Source organism: Bubalus kerabau, chromosome 21 (genome assembly GCF_029407905.1).
Source record: "Bubalus kerabau isolate K-KA32 ecotype Philippines breed swamp buffalo chromosome 21, PCC_UOA_SB_1v2, whole genome shotgun sequence".
Lineage (NCBI taxonomy): Eukaryota > Metazoa > Chordata > Mammalia > Artiodactyla > Bovidae > Bubalus > Bubalus kerabau.
This window is the reverse complement of record NC_073644.1, coordinates 38199160-38219656: the sequence shown is the minus strand read 5'-3', so window position 1 is coordinate 38219656 and position 20497 is coordinate 38199160. Positions and strand designations below refer to the sequence as shown.

General features: G+C 34.2%; 1 protein-coding gene and 1 non-coding gene across 3 annotated transcripts in view; one reads left to right on the top strand and one right to left on the bottom strand.

Annotated features, from left to right (window-relative positions):
- The window catches only part of ROCK1 (Rho associated coiled-coil containing protein kinase 1), a 123372-nt gene that overhangs the window by 40232 nt on the left and 62643 nt on the right, over positions 1-20497 (bottom strand). Inside the window, exons 7-12 of one of the 2 annotated variants that reach the window (XM_055559428.1) lie at positions 19282-19426; positions 18832-18970; positions 15569-15660; positions 7655-7814; positions 5476-5536; positions 1931-2019 (exon numbers count right to left, since the gene is read on the bottom strand). In XM_055559428.1, the coding sequence (XP_055415403.1) occupies positions 1931-2019; positions 5476-5536; positions 7655-7814; positions 15569-15660; positions 18832-18970; positions 19282-19426 (686 nt within the window). The remainder of the gene's footprint in view (positions 1-1930; positions 2020-5475; positions 5537-7654; positions 7815-15568; positions 15661-18831; positions 18971-19281; positions 19427-20497) is intronic. The other variant, XM_055559429.1, reaches the window with a different exon arrangement.
- On the top strand, positions 5228-5300 carry TRNAG-CCC (transfer RNA glycine (anticodon CCC)). Its single transcript has one exon. It is a non-coding gene; the product is annotated as a tRNA-Gly (tRNA).

The window sequence follows — 20497 nt, the reverse complement described above, 5'->3', positions numbered from 1 at the left end:
TTCACAGCTACTGCTAATACTTGCAGATTACTATGTTCATAAAGAAAAAGGTGAATTTCAGTTAAAGGTTACACTCACTATTCTCCCCCAAGTTTAAGGACCTTAAATTCCATGCATGGATACTTTAGGAGAGGTTCAAGGATTCTAGGTTAAGGAGCCCTGAATTCCTCAGGCAATACTTGCTACTAAACAAAGATCAATTATTTAAACTTTAATGCAAGATTAAGTAAATGAAAGGAAAGGTGGCATATATAAAGCAAACTTGGCAACTTGGGCAAAAATTTGAGATAAACTGAAGATGTATCATCTCCATCACAATTCATACTGTGGGCTCTAAACACATTTCTGAGCTTCAAATCTGTATACACAATGCTTCACTTGGATGTCTCACCAAATACTTCATTCAGCATGTCCAAAGCTAAACTTATTTCCTCTGCCTCACAACCCTGCCACAGTACCAATCTGCTGTTCTTCTGCTATCCCCAAACAAGGACCCCACCTAGGAATTCTCCGACTCATCTTCCTCCCTCATTCTCACTTAGTGAATAAACATCAAGTGCTGCCTTATTAACCAGAGAGTTCTTTTTAAAAAGCAAATTTGATCTTTTGTTTTCCTTTAAGTTTAATAACTTTTAATGCTTTAGAGAGATCAAACCAGTCAATCCTAAAGGAAATCAGTCCTGAATATTCTTTGGAAGGACTGATGTAAAGCTGAAATTCCAATATTTTGGCCACCTGATGTGAAGAACTGACTCATTGGAAAAGACCCTGATGCTGGGAAAGATTGAAGGCAGGAGGAGAAGGGGACAACATAAGATGAGATGGTTGGATGGCATCATTGACTCAACAGACATGAATATGAGCAAGCTCCGGGCGTTGGTGATGGACAGAGAAGCCTGGTGTGCTGTAGTCCATGGGGTCACTGCAACACAACTGAACAACTGAACTGAAATGAACTGAATGCCTTTCAATCACCCTTAGGATAAATTCCAACTTTCTTATCTTTTCAAAAACAGAGTCTTCTAAGATTTAGACTCTCTTAACCTACCCAAACCTGAGGTCACCACCTCCCTCCCCACCACACATGCACTCATTTTCGTATAATTATTGGCCACTTTGGCCACTCTTAATTTCTTCATTAAATTGATCCCTACCACCATCACTATCACTAATTTGTCATTTGCCTTCTAGCTTTAATTATACAAACTGTTCAATCTTTATATAATAATATTTATCCATTTCCTTCTCCTTATTTCTATGTTTTACACCCAGAAATTCCTTACAACTCCTGTGTTCAGGATTAAAGTGCTTTTCTAAAATAAAGCCTGTATTAAATGCTTCACCATTTAATCTATAGGCAGCGAGCAGTTTACTAGTTTCTTCTCCCCTAGTCACAAAATTGCCAGTCTTACCAATTCCATTTTTTGAGTACTTCATCTCCATATTACCTACTTTTTATTTATTCAATACTATCCACTAACAGTAACTGTAAAATGTTAAAGTTTGTAATAAGTAACTCAGCATTATGCTAGGCTATTTTAAATTTTCTTGATCATTTTATATTTTCATAAATATATTAGCTCATTAAATTTAGACTCACAGGACAAGAAAACTCTGAAAAAATACTGTTCTAGAGAAGCAAAGTGGAAATTAAGAGTGTTTGCATCAAAAATTTAGTGATTTTTAATCTTCAACAACATTTACATTTTAGAAAGTATCTTATTTAATGTAAACTAATTTTCCCTGTCAGCTAATTAAAATCAGAGCGAAAATTAGTAAATCAGGTGGTAAGTGAATAGTCTGCACTGGATGTATATCAGTGGCAATCTTTACATCCCTGCCTTACTTCCATCCGCTTTTAGGGATTTAGAATGCAAATAGGCATTTGCTATGCAACTTTTAATGGGAAAAATGTAAAGCATATTCTCACCTGCACTTCTGCTCCATTTCATCTTTTAATTGCATTTCATTATGTAACTGTTCTTCCAGCTTATAAATTGTTTTCTGCAAATTTTCCTGCTTTAATTAAAAATAACAAAAACTCACTTTAATAAGAATATTCATAGAGAATTTCAAAATAGCAAGTTTATATTACCATTTTATAGCTGTTCACAGGAGAATTATCTGATCCAATCTTATCTTTTTCCCTTTTGTCTGAAATTTTTATTAACTCAACAAGCATTTCCTTCTAACGCTAATATGTTAGGTGCTGTGGTTGGCACTAGTAATATAAAAATTCAAAAGATTTGGTCCCAGTTCTTTTAAAGCTAATTATTAAATAGTGGGACACAGGGAATAGGAGGGGGAAAAGAACCTACAATAACTCAAAGACATATACACAAAACATTATGATGTGGTAGATATAAATAAAATTACACATAAGGTGTCCTGCACAAGCAAAGAAGACAGACCTCATCTGCCAGGAAGATGGTATGTTTAAGATGAGACATGTAGTAAGATAAGTATTTACCAAGCAGAGGAAGTGAAAGAATGAATGCATTTTGGCCAAAATGAATGAGTCTGAAAGTAGAGAGACAAATAAAATATGATTGGATAATGGGGAGAAATCACATTCAGAGGACAGAACACAACAGGGAGACTGAGTCACATTACAGCTGAAAAGGCAAGTGGGACTATTTCCTTGTATGCAGAAAAGGAGTTGGGCACTTTAACCTGTAAACACTTTAAAAGGGAAAATGACAGAGTGTTGGCATTTTAGAAATATCACTTCAGTAAAAAAGAAGGGGAATACATTAGATAGCAGAGAAATTCTAGACAAAGAAAAACCAATTAATAGACAGCCCAGGCAAAAAAGAGTACGCAGGTCCAATGTAAGGAAGAAGCTGTAGAAATGAATAGGAAATGAATTACTGCATCAATCAGAAGGCAGAATTTATGATCCAGCAACCGATTAGAAATAAGAACAGAATAGCAAAATATGTGTGACAAAAAGAATTACTGGGGAGAGGATGGAGACAGAAAGGCTGAGTTCGGCTTTGGCCTAGGTTGAGGTGTCTGAAAGTTGTGCAGGAAAAGAAGTCCACTCAGAGAGAAAGAAAGGATTCAGGTCTAAAGCTCAGAGAAATAAGCTGATCACACATGAGATTAATTACAGAAAACGGGCAGAAAGCCAAGATCAGAAGTACTTTAAGAAACATTGAATAATTAAGGGGAGGGGGAAGCAGGAGAGCCTGCAAAGAGGACTGAAAATAAAATCCAGAGGCATAAAGAGAAAAGGCAAGAAATAATGAGAATGTGAGAGTTCTTAGAGTTCTAAGGAGGACGCAGTGCTCAGTGTCAAATGCAACAAAAAAAGAAAAAGAAAATATAAATGAAAAATATTCATCATATTTGGCAACTGAAAGCTGTTCAATAGCATCTCTGCTAGAAGGATTTCAGAGAAGAGTTTAAAATTAAATTGGTTGACTTTTATATTTAGTTCTAGGTTAACAGAAATAGTAGGCACACAAACATATTTTTCTTCTTCCCCTCTGATCTTAAACAGAGCGAAAGATAAGAGCCACTGACAGAAACTTATGGCAATCACCACTGAACAAGATCAACCCAAAGAAAACACGCTGCCACTGAATTATTTTTTTAAGTCCTAATGTACTGCTATACTTACAGATAAGTAATACAGTGAGAATGGAGTTATAACAGCTCCTTATTTTCACCTTCTCCAGATCAAATGTGCTTTAATTTTGAAGATTTCTGAGCCCTGGTTTGCTATATAACTTGGCAAATAGCTTTATTGGGATGAGAATTTAAAAGAGAAAAATGCTAATAATAGCTAACAGGTACCCACATAGTTCATTTCCCTTTTTCTCACTTTCCCTTCCCACCATATGCTCTCTCGAATGTAACAGTAAACATATGAAGGAGAAAGAGAACAATTTTATCAGCTTTTAAAAATGAACGCTGCCTATTCCTCATCTCAATTAAAAATACAGGCTGCAGCACACAGAGTTCAAAGACTGGTCTAAGGACAGCCAGATTTATTTCTGGTATATTTAAGAAAATTTCCAGTTAACCCAAAAGGACCTTCTCAAACATAAGCAAGTAAAAATTTTTTAAATCCGCTCTCTTATGAACTACTCTCACAATGAAAAGAATTCATGTTTCTAATATATACTTCCTATAGTAATTAGGGTCAAATGAGATGATGTTCACTGTACTAGTTACTCTCCATTGGCCACCTCTCCCTTTCAGCCTCGAAGATCCATCCTCTGCCTTCTCTGTCGTGAAATTTACAGACTGCATTATGTGGACTCTTCTGTCCCATGGTTTTAAAGTTGGTTTCAGCCTACAGGTGCCACTAGCTGGAGATCAGTTGGGGGAAATGAAATACCCGCTCTCCTCACTCTCCTCTTGCCTTATTGTGGCTTTGGCAGTGTTCTATGTTCTATGCTCCTCTTTCATGATTCTACACATTCTCTCTGAGCTGTGGGAATAAGATTTGTCTCTCCTTGTCCTTCGGACTAGGGGCAATGGCTTCCCACTGCTATCAATCAATGGCTGCTTTACACCCTTTATTTATTGCTCCCTGTGATCCTGCTCATAACACCATTTACAGTCCCTTCATTAAACTCTCTTCACTTCATAAACAAACAAAATGTGGTATATAGATATGACAGAATATATTAAGCCTTAAAAAGGAATGAAATTCTGACACATCTACAACATGTTTGAGCCTTGAGAACATTAAGTAAAATAAGCCAACCACAAAAGGTCAAATATTGTATGATTTCACTAGAATAGTCAAATTCATAGAGACTGAAAGTAAAGACAGCAGTTATCAGGGGCTGGAGGGAGAGTGGAATGCAGACTTTAATGGGTACCAAGTTTTAGTCTGGGATGAAGAAAAAGTTCTTGAGATGACAGTGGTGATGACCACATAACAATGTGAGGGTGCTTAATGTCACTTAAAAATGGTGTTAATAAAATGGTAAATTCTGTGTTACATAAATTTTATCACACAAAAAAAACTCTCATTTAAACCTTCTGAATGTGCCATCTGTTTCCCTGTCAAGATCCTACCTGATGTACTGACTTCTCATAAATTCCTAATTCCAAAGATTAAAAAGACCACCTCTATCAACCTGTGTAGCAACGTGTAGTTTATTAAGTGCTTCCACATATAATATCCCATTTGATATTCAGGCAAAAAAATCAAACAGGAGAGGAGACAGTAGGTAAAAAACTGCTATAAAAATTTAGGCTCGGGACTTCCCTGGTGGTCCAGTGGTTAAGACTCTGAGCTCCCAATGCAGAGGGCCCAGGTTCGATTCCTGGTCAGAGAACTAGATCCCAAGAGTTCACATGTTACAACTTAAGACTTGTCATGACAAAAAAAAAAAAAAAAAATCAGGCTCACTAACTACACATTTGGAAGCAATATATATATTAGTATCATGCATACAAAATACATTATCCACAAAAAAAATTTTTAAAAAGTAACAATAAGAAAATACCTACCAAGCTTTTATCCACATTAGAGCTAGTTCTGTTATCGTTAGGATTTGCTGAAGATAAGTATCTGGGAAGAAAAAAAGTTTTTAAAAGAAAACAAAACAGTCTTTAATATCAAGTAGCAACCAGTAACAAATCCTATATGCCTATTTTTTGAACTTACTCTGCTTTTAAAACTTGAATGCAGGTTCTTAATTCTTTATTTTTACAAACATAACACAGAAATAACACATATATTAAATAAAACCCACAGTTAAGTCTGAAGTGGTCTTCCCTGGTGGCTCAGTCAGCAAAGAGTCTGCCTGCAATGAGGGAGACCTGAGTTGAAACCCTGGTTCAGGAAGATCCCCTGGAGAAGGAAATGGCAACCCACTCCAGTATTCTTGCCTGAAGAATCCCATGGACAAAGGAGCCTGGTGGGCTACATACAGTCCATGGGGTCACAGAGAGTTGGACATGACTGAGCAACTTCACTTTCACTTTCATGAGACATGAATACAAGGAAAAATCACAGAACATAATCTAGAGTATGATAATGTAGTACAAATAGTGCATGTGTGTATATAATGATTATTTAATTCAAGATTACCTTTGTGTAGAAAAAGTAATCACTTTTGTGTAGAAAAAGTAATTAACTGCTGAACTCTACTACAGAAAATCTAAAAACACTTAGGGGGGTTGTTTATATCAACATCTTGAGTGTTTCAGAACACTCAAAACAGAGAATAATTGATAAAAATATAAAGTTTTTAAAAGAGAAAAAAAAGAAAGAATGCTGGAACAAACATACCACTTTACAGAGTCTCTGTGCATTTCAATATAAAATAGTTTCAATATTACAGTCATAGAGTATTAGGGAGGGAAAGAGATTAAAATACTGTCTTTTTCTAGGGGTCAAAACTCAAGTATTACCTACTTGTCTGATGATACAGAGAAAGTATTCTAGCATCAAAAGAACAAAATTATTGTCTTATAGTTGGATTACTGGAGAAATTTCATAACGCAGGACTAAACTGAATTCCTGTTTTGTAAACTTGACCTGAATTAACCTCTTATTAAAAGTTTTGACTAAAATGACAAGATGTTTCACGTTAAAAGAAAGTGAGCTATAATAACCTCAAATTTAATCGTTACTCCAAGAAATTAAAATGTCTACTACCATTTTAATAGAGTATAATTTGACTAGAAGTACATATTCTAAAATAAATTGATCAAACAGATGTGACATACCCAGTTGATGCTGCCATATATATAGTTCAGTTCACTTTTATATACTGGGGTAGCATTTTATTTAGATTTCTGTTGTGTAGTGTTCGCCAACCTACATTGTACAACTTATCCATTTCCTCACTAGGATATGAACATCTCAAGAGAAGACTCAGTATCTTATTAATCCTTATACCTGACAAAGAGTAGACTGTCAAATGTGTCTGTTGAATGAATGACCAGCATATAAAAGTAAAGTGAAATGTTTAACTTGTATCTGAAGTCCACTAGAAAAGCTAAAACTAACATTAGCTCATACTAATGATAATAATAACACTGCGTGCTTATGCCATGCAGAGCATTGCTCTAAGTTTTACTGTATTTTGATTTATTTAACCCCTACAGCAACCCTAAGACACAAATATTATCCCCATCATCTGTATTTTTGAGGAAATGAAGGTATAAAAGATCAAAGCTATTTGCCTAAGGTCACAAGGCCTTTTAACGTAAAATATAGTGAATTCACTGAGAAGTTTTAGGGAGGAATCACTTAATTTTTGAAGAATTAAAAACTATAGGCCTTTTGTAACGTCAATATAGCAATGATAATGCTAGAAGACTACATACTGTTTAAAAATGCATTATAAAACCAGAACTCTTTGGATAACAGGATTAAGCAAAATATCAACAGTAACAGAATCTCTTGACCCATTAATAGCTGTAATGTGAAGAAACATTAAGTTATTCAGCAAAGAATTTCTGAAAAACAATATCCTGAGCATGGATGATTTTAAAAGATACTAAATACGAAATCCTGGAAATATAATTAATTGGTGAATGTGACATATTAATATATCTTTTTATACACCAATAAATTTACTTTAAATGTTCTAAGGTGAATTTTAGATATCCCTAAGAAAATAATATGACTACAACAAAATCAGTGCCTACCCCCAAAACCAATGTGTAGCATACTTACCTACGATTGCTATAATATGTAAATCCTACAAAAGGTAATTGATTGCCAACAAAAGCTTTAGGTATAGGGAATGTTTCTTCATCTCCTTTATCTTCTTCCAAGTCATCAAAGTTACTTGTGTCTATGTCACTACTTAAATCAGGTACAACTGGTGCTACAGCTAAAAACAGAAACAAAATTAGTTAATTTCAAGTTTAATATCAAGTGAAGCAATGATTTTGCACTAACTACTAACGATTTCCTACATATAAATAACTTGTGAACCACAAATTCTAAATGGGCTGAATTCTATTACAATAAGCTTTACTAGGATTATTAATCAGCAGCTACAGATCACTGATTATATAATTCTGTAAACCAATTATTTTCAAAAATAATTATGATAATTATCATATATACCTCAAGTTTGAGTATTACAAGTCAAGTATTATTAAGGTTTGTTTTAAAATACACTGTAGTATAAGATGTGCAAAAGCAATTAGGACTACAGAAAAGACTTGTTCAGAAACTACAGGGCAAAACAAATTGCACTTAAAGTTGGTTAGCTTCATATACAGTATTTCACTTGCTAATCTGCTCTATAGCAAACTAGAAATCAGTTACCTCTCTTAGCAGTCTTGGGTATAGTTAATATTCGTTATTGAAATATTTTTACTTATCTAGAATCTAGATAATCAGTATTCCCCGCCCCACTGGCTCAATAGCTCTATAAGAGCAAAGTTTTGGGTTTTTTTTCCAATTAATGTTGATTTACAATACTGTGTTTCAGGTGTAAAGCTAAGTGATTCACTTATATATGTGTATGTGTGTGTGTGTGTGTGTGTGTGCGCGCGCACGCGTGTATGTATATTTTTGTTTTTTTCCCAGATTCTTTTCCATTATTGGTTATTATTATGATATACTGAATAGGAGCAAAATATTTTGAATTATGTTTTCAGACTACCAATAGTTACCTTCCTTGAATTAAGTAATTAGGGGACAACTCAGGTAAGTCTTATAAAATGGCTGTTGGGAAAAGAGAGCAGGGATACAAAACCTCAACAAAGAATCTTCTTCAGGAGTTCTAAACTTGATGGGAAACAAGACCCATATACACTTAAAATAAAACTGTATGTGACAATGCAAATCTTCATGACATAGAAAATAGCATATGAAACTAGTACTGTCTTCTTTTGGAGCTTAACTACACTACAGAAAGTACATACAAAAATAAATTTTTGGAAAAACATTTTCTAGTCTAAAGATTTCAGGAGTATAATAAAACATCACTGAAATATTATCATCAAAACATTCAATAATTATTTTACATACAGTCATTTCATGTTCCCTAAGAGAAAAAGATGAAGAAGAGCAAACGGAAGTAACTGACATTACAATCTTAATTTCACACATAATTTGAATTATTGCTCTACTAAATCATCTGGGTATTCCAGGCAAGAGGTAACTATTGTTGTGCATCTCAGATACAGTGACCTATTAGATAAATCTGGGAATGAAACAACACATTTAATCAAAAGAAGCTGCAGTTCTAACAGTAAACAGGAAAAGAGCTTTTCCACCATTTTCTTTCCTTAATGGCCAAGAAAACTGCCCAACTAGACGATTCTAGCTTCCTGACATTAACTGCCTAATTTGTGGAAAGACGGGAAAAAAGGATTGTCATTCCTTATGTAGTACATCCTCTGAGCACAAATTTAACCTTAAAACAGTAGTTCTCAATCAGGGGCAAGTCTAGGCCCTCAGGGATATTCAGCAATGTCTGAAGTTCTCAAATGAGGACAATTTTGGCCCCTCAGAGATATTCAGCAACGTCTGAATGTCAGAAATATCTGGGTGCATAATTTTTGTTGTCACAACTGGGGGAGAGATGTTGCTGATATCTGGTGGGTAGAAACCACATACTTTCCAGCATTTGTTATCTGTAGACTTTTTTTGATGATGGCCATTCTGACTAGTGTGAGGTGAAGACATTGTATATTGATAAAAGGGTCAACTGATGAAGAAGATACAACAATGATAAACATATGTGCATACAACAACAGTTCCAAAGATACACATATAAACGACATAAAGGAAACAGTTTTAAGAGTGTCTTCAATAACCCATTTTTAATAGTGAACAAAAAATCCAAACAGAAGATGAATAAGAAAATGGAGAACTTGAATAACACTGTAAACCAAATAGATACAACAGAAAAATAAAGCACACCCCAACACCAATAGCAGAATACACATATTTCTCAAGTGCACATGGGACTTCTCCAGGACAGACTGTATGTTAGTTCAAAATACAATAAATTTAAAGAGGCTGAAATTATACGAAGCATTTTCTCCAACCACAATAGAATGAAACAAGAAGTCAATAATAGAAGGAAAATTAGAAGGTTAACAAATATGTGGAAATTAAACAGTATTCTATTAAACCAGGAGTTGAAGAAATGAAAAAGAAAGAAAGAAAGAAAATGCTTTGAGATAAATGAAAATGAAAACAATATACCAAAACTTATGGGATTCAGTGAAAGCAATACTTAGGGAAGCACTTTATTTATAAATGCCTATGTTATATAAAAAAAGGATCTCAAATCAACAACCCAGACTTACACTCTAAGAAACTAGAAAAAGAGCAAATCAAGCCCAAAGCTAGAGGAAGGAAAGAAAAAATACAGATCAAAATGCAAGTAAATAAAATATGTAACAGAAAATGAACCATGAAAATTAACAAATAATTGGTTCTTTAAAAAGATCAATCAAATTGGCAAATCTTTTACTTCAATAAGAAAAAAGGAGAAGACACATGAACAACTAAAATCAGAAATTAAAGTGGGGACATAAATATCAAGCTTCTACAAATAAAAGGGATAAAATTTTAAAACTATGAACAATTGTACACCAACATATTAGATAACCGAGATGAAATGACAAATTCCAGAAACACAAACTATCAAAACTTACTTGTAAAAGAAATTTGAAAAGACCTATAGTAAGAGATTTAATCAATAACAAAAGAATGTCTCAACAAAAGCCCAAGACAAGATGGTTTCACAACTGAATTCCATCAAACACATAAAGAAGACTTAATCCCAATCCTCACAATTTCCTAAAGACAGAAGAGGATAAAACATTTCCTAATTCATCCCATGAAGCCAGAATTACTCTGACACCAAAGCCAACCAAGACACCACAAGAAAAAAACACAAACCAATATCCCCTGTTGCAAAAATCTTTAACAAAATACTAACAAATTGAATGTAGCCGCATATTAAGAGGGTTATAAGCTATGATCAAGTGGGATATATTCCAGGGTGGCTCACCACATGAAAGTTAATCAGTGTAATACATCACATTAATAGCATGAAGAAAAAAACCCACATGATTATTTCAAATAACACAGAAATGTCATTTTACAAAATCCAACACACTTTCATGATAAAAATATTCAGTCAACAAGGCATAGAAGGGAACTTCCTCAATATAATAAAGGGCACTATTGAAAAACCCACAGCCCACATCACACGCAACAGGGAAAGATTGAAAGCTTTTCCCCAACAATCAGGAACAAGACAAAGAAGGATGCTCAATTACGCTACTGCTATTCAACAACATGTTGAAAGTTCTAGTCAGAGCAAACAGGCAAGAAAAGAAAAGAAAAGGCAGCCTAACTGGAAACACATTCAGTAATTGCTCTAAAAATTCCACTATCTTTTTTTTAGGAATGGAAAAACCCATTCTAAAGTTCATATGGAATCTCAACGGATCCCCAGTACAGGCATACCTTACAAATATTGTGAGTTCCACTTCACATCAGAGCAATAAAGCAAACAGTGCAATAAAGTGAGTCATATAACTTTTCTTTGGCTCCCCAGTGTGTACAGAAGTTATGTTAACACTATAATATAGTCTGTTATGTGTGCAACAGCATTACGTTTTAAAAACTGTTAAAATTAAAAACCTAATTTAAAATTAAGGCCTTAATGAAAAAATATTTCACTGCTAAAAAATGCTGACCACACAGTGTTGCCACAGATCTTCAATTTGTAAAAAACTGCAGCTATCTGTGAAGCCAATAAAGCTAGGTATGCCCGTAATCAAAACAATCTTGAAAAAGAAGAACAAAGTTGGAAGATTCAGACTTTCTGATTTCAAAAGCTACTACAAAGCTACCACAATCCAAATTGTGTAGTACTGGCATAAAGACAGGTATATAGATCAATGGAGTATAATAGAGAGTTCAGAGATTAAACCCTCACATTATATGTTCAAATGCTTTTTGATAAGGGTGCCAACACTATTCAAGGAAAAAAGGACAGTCATTTCAACAAATGGTGCTGGGAAAACTGGATATCTATATGCAAAAGAATGAAGTTGGAGTCTTATCTTACACTATATACAAAAATTAACTCAAAAGAATGGAAAGCAATTACTCTGACAGATACTTGCATAACAATGACCAGAGAAACATTACTCACCATAGCTAAAAGGACAAGCATTCTGAAGTATCAGTCAATAGAAGAACGGATTTTTTTAAAAAGTGGTATAAACACACAATGGAATGCTATTCAGCCTTAAAATGGAATGAAATTCTGATGCAAGCTATAATATGGATGAATCCTGAAGACAAGCTAGTGAAATGTCAATCTCAAAAAGATAAAGAATGTATGAATTCACTTGTTTGAAGCACCAAGAACAGTCAAATTCATAAATCACAACAGTGGCCACTGGGGGTTGGGATAAGGGGAGAATGGAGATTTAAGCTTTAATGTGTTACAGAGACTTAGTTTGGAGTGATAGAAAAGTTCTGAAAATGGACGGTGATGTGGTTACACAGCAATCTGAAGGTGCTTAATGCTACTGAACGGTGTACTTAAAAATGGTTACAATGGTAAATTTTAAGATATTTATCCTTTATGACAATAAAAAAGAGATAATCTTTCTTAAAGTTTATTTTTTTTAACAAGAAGCCAATATAATGCTGAGGCAGTCTAAACTTCTAAGACCCTAAAACTTGCTAGCTCCTAAATTTTTTATCCACAAAGCCTACATTGATTATCTTTTTCATGAAAATATAAAATCCTAAGAGAGGACACCAGACCTGATGGAAAAACAGAACCTAAAGTAGCACATATGTGCATACAATTAATTGTTTGCTTTTAACTAAAATGAAAACTCATCACATGTTTTGACAGTTACCACAGTTAACCATAAGTGTCTCCCATCAACTAAAAGGTAGATTAAGTAATGGCAATATCTTATCTGAAATGAGATCATGAATGGCAAAGTTTTTCAAGTAACCACATGTTATATGTAAGATAGCATTATTAATAATGTTATTATATGTAATAAATGTTATAATTTTGTTTTCCCTAAAATTTAACTGCCAACAAGTACCAATCCCCTGCATTTCTCATCTATATAATACTAAATAGTAGAAATCTTTAAATGGTACATGGTATTTCACAAGATCAAAGATGCTGGAGTCAAATAGACTGAGACTTGAGTCCTGATGTTGTCATCTGCTAGTAGTGTGACCTGCTAGCAAGCTAGCAGGTAGAAAGCTATTTAGGTCTTCTCATTTCTTCTTGTCTTGAATCTGTCATTTCTTCAATTCTATCCCAAATGAGTGGAAAAAGTAATTTTACAGTCTTAATACTTAGTGCCTCTAAATTAAGAGTAAGTAAGATCAGGAAGCTTGTGGAAATTCTGCCAAAAAATCAAGCTGTTTTGTATTTGTACCCTGCTCCCACACGACCAAGGAACAGATGGTGAAGACTGCTGTTATAACTTGCAGACATGTAAGTGGTAAAACTACCAAAAGAACTATTATTTGCAAAACAGCAAGAAATCTTGCCAAAGAAAATTAGAGAGGCAAAAGAAAATTAAAAAAAAACTATAACTGTTATATAATTTTTAAAATCTTGGCAGGTCAGAGAGGTCAGTTCAGAATAGAAGTATTCTTGGTATTTTAGGGGTGGGAAGTAAAGAAGGGGTAGGAAGAAAGAAAGGGAAGAATAGAACAGTAAGTTCTACAGACTTCAATTTTTGTTTCTTTTTTTTACAGTAAGCACAAAATAGAAGCTATTAGGATTAGGGAAAGCTCTCAAAACGCTGAAGTACATTAAATCTAAGTAGACTGTAGCAAAACCATAGGTAAAAAAAGATACAGAAATGCTAACAATACTACTGATAATACTACCTATTTATAGAAATTCTTTAAACATGCAGTTCATTTGATTTAAATCAAAGACACAATTCATCTTACTTGCTTTTTCCATAAACAGTTATAGTAAGGAAGTATAATATAAAAAATGCCACTGATGTGTATGCCTCAATTCCACTAGACTATGAGCTGTTTTCCTAGTGTCTGCAATAGAGCTGTGCTCAGGATACAACAGGTGGTCAATGCTTGCTGACTAGACTGCCTCCTCTCCTAATTAATACCAACTTTCAATACACAAAAGGAATTATGTCTTCCCTACTTTTAACAGTGAATTATTGTATGGTTACTCTGGAGTTATTTATGCATAGCTTCACTTTGAAAAAGAACAGAAAGATAGTACTTGTTAGTTTCTGCAGTTCTCTTTTTAAATTTTCTCTGCTTTACAATTGTAAACGTATGTTTCCAGCCTTCTGAAACTTTACTGAGAGCATAATTTGAATAAAAAACAGAATTTTGCAAGGCAGCCACTTATCATCTCACTCTACTCATCTCTGTCTTGCAAGCTTCTCTTGCAACAGGAAAACAATAATCATTTATTATGTTTATTAAAAATGTTTATTATCAATAAGCATTTACTTAGGAGGCGGAAGTTCCTTATTTCCCAGTGTATAACTAACTGTTAACAGAGTCTCTCAAAGTGACGCAGCTCCTGCAGCTTCTCCAGACAGCAATGTCAGTATCTGCAGTGGTGTCATTTCTTAATTTCCAGAAAACTATTTCCCCTTTTCCCCTCTGTAGTCAGTTTTACAGCTTAGTACCATATATGTACCGTACCTGAAGGCAATATGATAACTAGGATATTTCACTAATATTGGCAAACCTGCATGATCTATTTCTTCAAAATTAAAAAGAATCATCTCTTGCAATCTCAACTAGATAGGCAGATCTTAAGAGGAATACCTAATTTGTAACTGTTTCTAAAACAGCTGAGTTCATTTCATAATTACTGTTCATTGCTGATGCTGCAGCAGGAAGTTAAGGGCTAACATACACTATTCTTTTTCTGCTAAGTGAAAAAGGGAACAATTCCTGAGAGTTCAGCAAGGGAAAGGTGAATTCTTGGCCTCCCAAATCCACAAAGATCATGGGAACCTTTGGTGCCATTATGATTTCAATTCAGCTACGTTAAACAAGGTTTTCTGTGAACTGTCATAATCTCCACTGTTTTTAAAACAGGGAAATAGTCTAAATGGACTGAAAATTAACTTCCTGCATACTACCAATTTTTATTTATTTTTATTGCAAGCTGCAAGTCTGATGGAACCAAGCATACCATAATTTCTTATATGCTAACACAAATTAAATTCTGACAGAACCTCCTTATACTTTAGGTTTTAGCAAAAACAAGAGAATAAACTTTTTTTTTTTTCACGAGAAATATTACCTCTTAATTACTGGACTTCCTCTATAATGAGATACTGAAGTCTATACCAAGCAATTCAACAAAGATCAAGTATCGCATTATGACTACTGAGCCCAACTCCATTACATGTACATAACATTTCATCTTGGCATAGAGAAGGAGCAGTATATTTTCCCCAATATTATCAAACAGTCTCTCTTTAACTAGGTTAGGACAACACTTACATAGCTTTGGATTTTCATCAGATATACACTTATTTTAGGAAGGCAGTTCCAAGAGACTATTTACCACAACTGCTTTCAAATATTCACTGTAGCGTGCAAGAAGAAACAACTTACTGTCTCGAAGTGTTTCCCAAGCCCACTGATCATTTTTGAAGAAGAGATGTCGTTTGATTTCTTCTACACCATTTCGCCCTAATCTCACCTCTCTGAATAGAGAGAAAAGAAGAAAAATCATCAATCATTTAAGATTTTATTACTATTATCTATTCATATTTATTTTGGGCATAATGCTGTTTGTGCGAGATGATAAATACAATTCTATGTCTCCCTGAAATTATGTTGACTATCAGGATAATTTTGAGCACACACAAAAAATAAGTTGAAGACTGAGAATATTAAAGACTTTTTTCCAAAGAAAAACACACACACACCAAAAAACCCCACAGATTTATTGATCCTCCATGGTTCTTCTACTGACAACAAATAACCAGATGAATCACTTTGCTTGCTTCATTAGCCTAATGAATTTTCCTGATAGGTTTTTTAATAGTGGTAAATATATTTTTTTGCAACTAACAACTTTCACACCAGCAGCTTACAAAAACTCCAAAAGATATTTTAAATATAAAATTTCTATTTTATCCTCTAGTAAATATTTCTGACCAAACACCAATGACAACTCATTCTTGACTCTCCTACAAAATTGAGAGCTTTATAGACTATGCCAAAGCCTTTGACTGGGTGGATCACAATAAACTGTGGAAAATTCTGAAAGAGATGGGAATAGCAGACCACCTGACCTGCCTCTTGAGTAACCATATGCAGGTCAGGAAGTAACAGTTAGAACTGGACATGGAACAACAGACTGGTTCCAAATAGGAAAAGGAGTACGTCAAGGCTGTATATTGTCACCCTGCTTATTTAACTTATATGCAGAGTACATCATGAGAAACGCTGGGCTGGGGGAAGCACAAGCTGGAATCAAGATTGCCGGGAGAAATATCAATAACCTCATATATGCAGACGACACCACCCTTATGGCAGAAAGTAAAGAAGAACTAAAGAGCCTCTTGATGAAAGTGAAAGAGGAGAGTGAAAAAGTTACCTCAAAACTCAACATTCAGAAAACTAAGATCATGGCATCTGGTCCCATCACTTCATGGAAAATAGATGGGGAAACAGTGGAAACAGTGGCTGACTTTATTTTTGGGGGCTCCAAAATCACTGCAGATGGTGACTGCAGCCATGAAATTAAAAGACGCTTACTCCTTGTAAGGAAAGTTATGACCAACCTAGATAGCATATTCAAAAGCAGAGACATTACTTTGTCAACAAAAGTCCATCTAGTCAAGGCTATGGTTTTTCCAGTGGTATGTATGGATGTGAGAGTTGAACTATAAAGAAAGCTGAGTGCCGAAGAATTGATGCTTTTGAACTGTGGTGTTGGAGAAGACTCTTGAGAGTCCCTTGGACTGCAAGGAGATCCAACCAGTCCATCCTAAAGGAGATCAGTCCTGGGTGTTCATTGGAAGGACTGATGTTGAAGCTGAAACTCCAATACTTTGGCCACCTGATGCGAAGAGCTGACTCATTTGAAAAGACCCTGATGCTGGGAAAGATTGAGGGCAGGAGGAGAAGGGGATGACCGAAGATGAGATGGTTGGATGGCAGCACCGACTCAATGGACATGGGTTTGGGTGGACTCTGGGAGTTGGTGATGGACAGGGAGGCCTGGCGTGCTGCAGTTCATGGGGTTGCAGAGTCAGACACGACTCAGCGACTGAACTGAAGTGAATGGGACAAGCTACTGATCCTTGGCCTCTTCGGTAGGCACAGAAAAAAAACATTTTAAAATGTGCCTTTAGTTGAACTGGAAAGAGGAACTCAGCACCATGTGCTTTAGTAGAGCACTTGTAAACAACAAAAATCCCAAACTTTTTCATGAGTTGAAAGACAAACTGCTTTAGATATAATGAGACACTTTTAATAACTTTCACTGACTCTCTCAGACTGGATTAGGGAACCTCTCCATGGTTCTTTGGCACATGATACTTGAGAGTACTTATCTCTGTACAGTAAGTATCTCATCTGCTTGTCTGCTTCCCACAAAGGGCTAGGACATAGTGGAGAAGAGGCTGTGCACCTTGTTCAATTCTATACCCCAGCATGGTTTTTATATTAGACTACATTTATATAGTGCTTATATTAAAACATAGAAATTTCAAAAACTATCAATTCAGGTTCTAAAGGACATACTGAAGGAGGATAAATTAACTTTAATTAAAGTGAATCCGAAATTGAAACATATTTAAAGGTACAAAGCCCCTCTAGTACTTACATTAACCATATACAACCTTAAACCTTAAATGTAATCTTAGTAAGTCATCTGGTTCATATTTAAATTTTAGAAGTAAAAGACAAGGAGATATATATATATGTAATATGCCATTTCTGTTTCTAACACATTTACGTGCATTTACATTTGTAAAAAATGCTTGTTGGAACTAGAAGACCATGTTAATGAAGGAAGGAGGTAGGAAATACTAATACTATTTTTTGTATAGCTCTGCACTATCTCCTTAATTTCAAAAAGTATATGCCAGATACAATTAAATCTTTTCCCCAGCTTTACTGAGGTATAACTGGCAAATAAAATTTTAAGGTATTTAGCTTACCATGTGACAATTTTCTATTATTCAAATATATACACTGAAAGGATTCCCCCAACAAGCTAATCAATCACTTCACATATTTACTTTTCCTGTTTCAGCTGGTCGCAAGAACATTTAAGTTCTAGCCCCTCAACAAATTTCAACTACACAATACAGTATTAAATGGCATCAACTGGAAGACGCATCATCATTTTTCTATCACTAGGGAAAAAAAATGCCCTCAATTAAATTAGTACATGCCATTGATCTTAAGATGCACTCTAATTTTTGAGATTTTAACATGTCTCTAAAAAAAAAATAAAACCCTCAGAGAATTCCTTTTCACTGCCTGGGTTCAATCCCTGGTTGGGGAACTAAGAGTCCACAAGCTGTGCAGCACGGCCAAAAGAACAACAACAACAAAACCAGACTCAATAAAATATACTATCATCTTTATATTTAAGTTAAAATTTTAACAATGAAAAAAATTACAATCTGATCTAGTCATCAGAAAAGAATCTTTTACTATCCCAATTTCTTAGGTAAGGTAATTGAGATCCAGAAAAATCAGAAAATTATAGCAGGTTTCACTGTCATGAATGACTTGAAGAATGGTAACATTTTTATTTCAATAGTATAAAATAAAGGAGCTCAGAAATAGACCTTAAAAACTGAGCAGCAAAATCAAAGTTTCCTTGAATAGTGTTCCATGTTAAAATTATTTACCTGTCAGTAAGGAAGGCACAAATTAGATTTTTTGCTTCTTTTGATATGTCATTATCATCAGGGAAGGTAAGAGAATTTTTATGGTTCATAATCTTACTGTAAGTTCCAACCAGAGAATCTGCATAAAATGGTGTATCACCTGACAAATTGACAGGGAAAACAAAAACAAATTAAGATACATTTAGAGAAATAAGCTTCCAAGGAAAAGTCAATGTTACTGCTTAATGATAATTAACTATGCATAAACTAAAAACATACACCAAAAGAAGTAACACATCAAGTTTGTCAAAACACACAAAGTATGTGTGTTTGGATCACAGCTTGGATCAATCTGTTTTCTACTAACAAAATCAACATTGCTAACTTAATGTAATATTTTATCAGAAGAAGCCAAGTCTAAGTATGGAGATGAACAAGTGTTAGAGGTACATAAAATTCTCCTTTACTCACCTACAAGCATTTCATATAAAAATACCCCAACTGACCACCAGTCACATTCTCGTCCATAATAACCATCGCCACCTTGAGATTTTAATACTTCAGGGGAAATATAATCAGGTGTTCCAACTGCTGTATCACATCGTACCATGCCTTCCTAAATAGAGGTCAAATTTTCAATTAGGATATAAATGTAAAGTGTCAATTATTCAACACAAGTTTTTTCTTAATATAACCTGTAGAACTCTAAGTCTTTATAAAAAGGTCATATTAAAACCTAATGCAAACTTGACAAAAAGTAATAAATAGCTTAATCCTATATACATATTATGTACATAATATATTCATGTGTGTATATGTTTACAGATACTTTTACTTTGTAATAACTTTCACTAGAAAGACATAGTAAATTTATTTATTTATTATTTTCCACTTATTATTCTTTTATTATTAGACCATTTATTATTCCCCCAGTTGAAACAGTAAGATGATCTCAACTGCAGAGAACAAGTATATAAGTCAAGGCAAATATGTTGAGAAACTGACAACAAATCTCTTGATAACATTAATACATAAAAGGTGATTTAATTGTTTTTTACTAAAATAGTCCTTCAATTTAACTATACTTGAAATAGAGAAAAAAACATGTAAAAAGTGACCGTACACATATAAAATAGGAAGTCACATGCATGGAGAAGGGGTGTAACAGTGTTAAGCCCACTGATCTCTGTTTACTACACATTTTAAACTTCTCTCCAAAATAAAAACAAAACTATATATACCTGTTACTTACTGTAGCTGGTATTAATGCAAGAGAATTATCAATGTTTACACAAAAGTTCTCACATAGGGCTTTCCTCCTAACTAGTTAAGTTTCCTTTGGAAATAAATACAACTTTCTGGTTATTCTTCTATGATAAGTTTCAAACAATATAAACTGTTTCAACTGAAAATAAAGCAGCATACTTGCTACTTCAGCCATGTACATGTTATTATATAAACAGTGAGCATGGATATCTTTTATGACTGACTCCCAAAATAAGTAGTAAGATCTTTTCATGTTTAATAGAAGGCTAAGTAAAACACTAAAAAATACATGTATTACTGAAATCCAGTTTTTATGAAGGTCGCATTTTAACATTGGCATTAGTATTTAGTGCCATTTAAACTAAGCCCATTTCTAGTTAAAATAGTGGACATTACAGAGTTATTTTAAAAAATTCAGTCA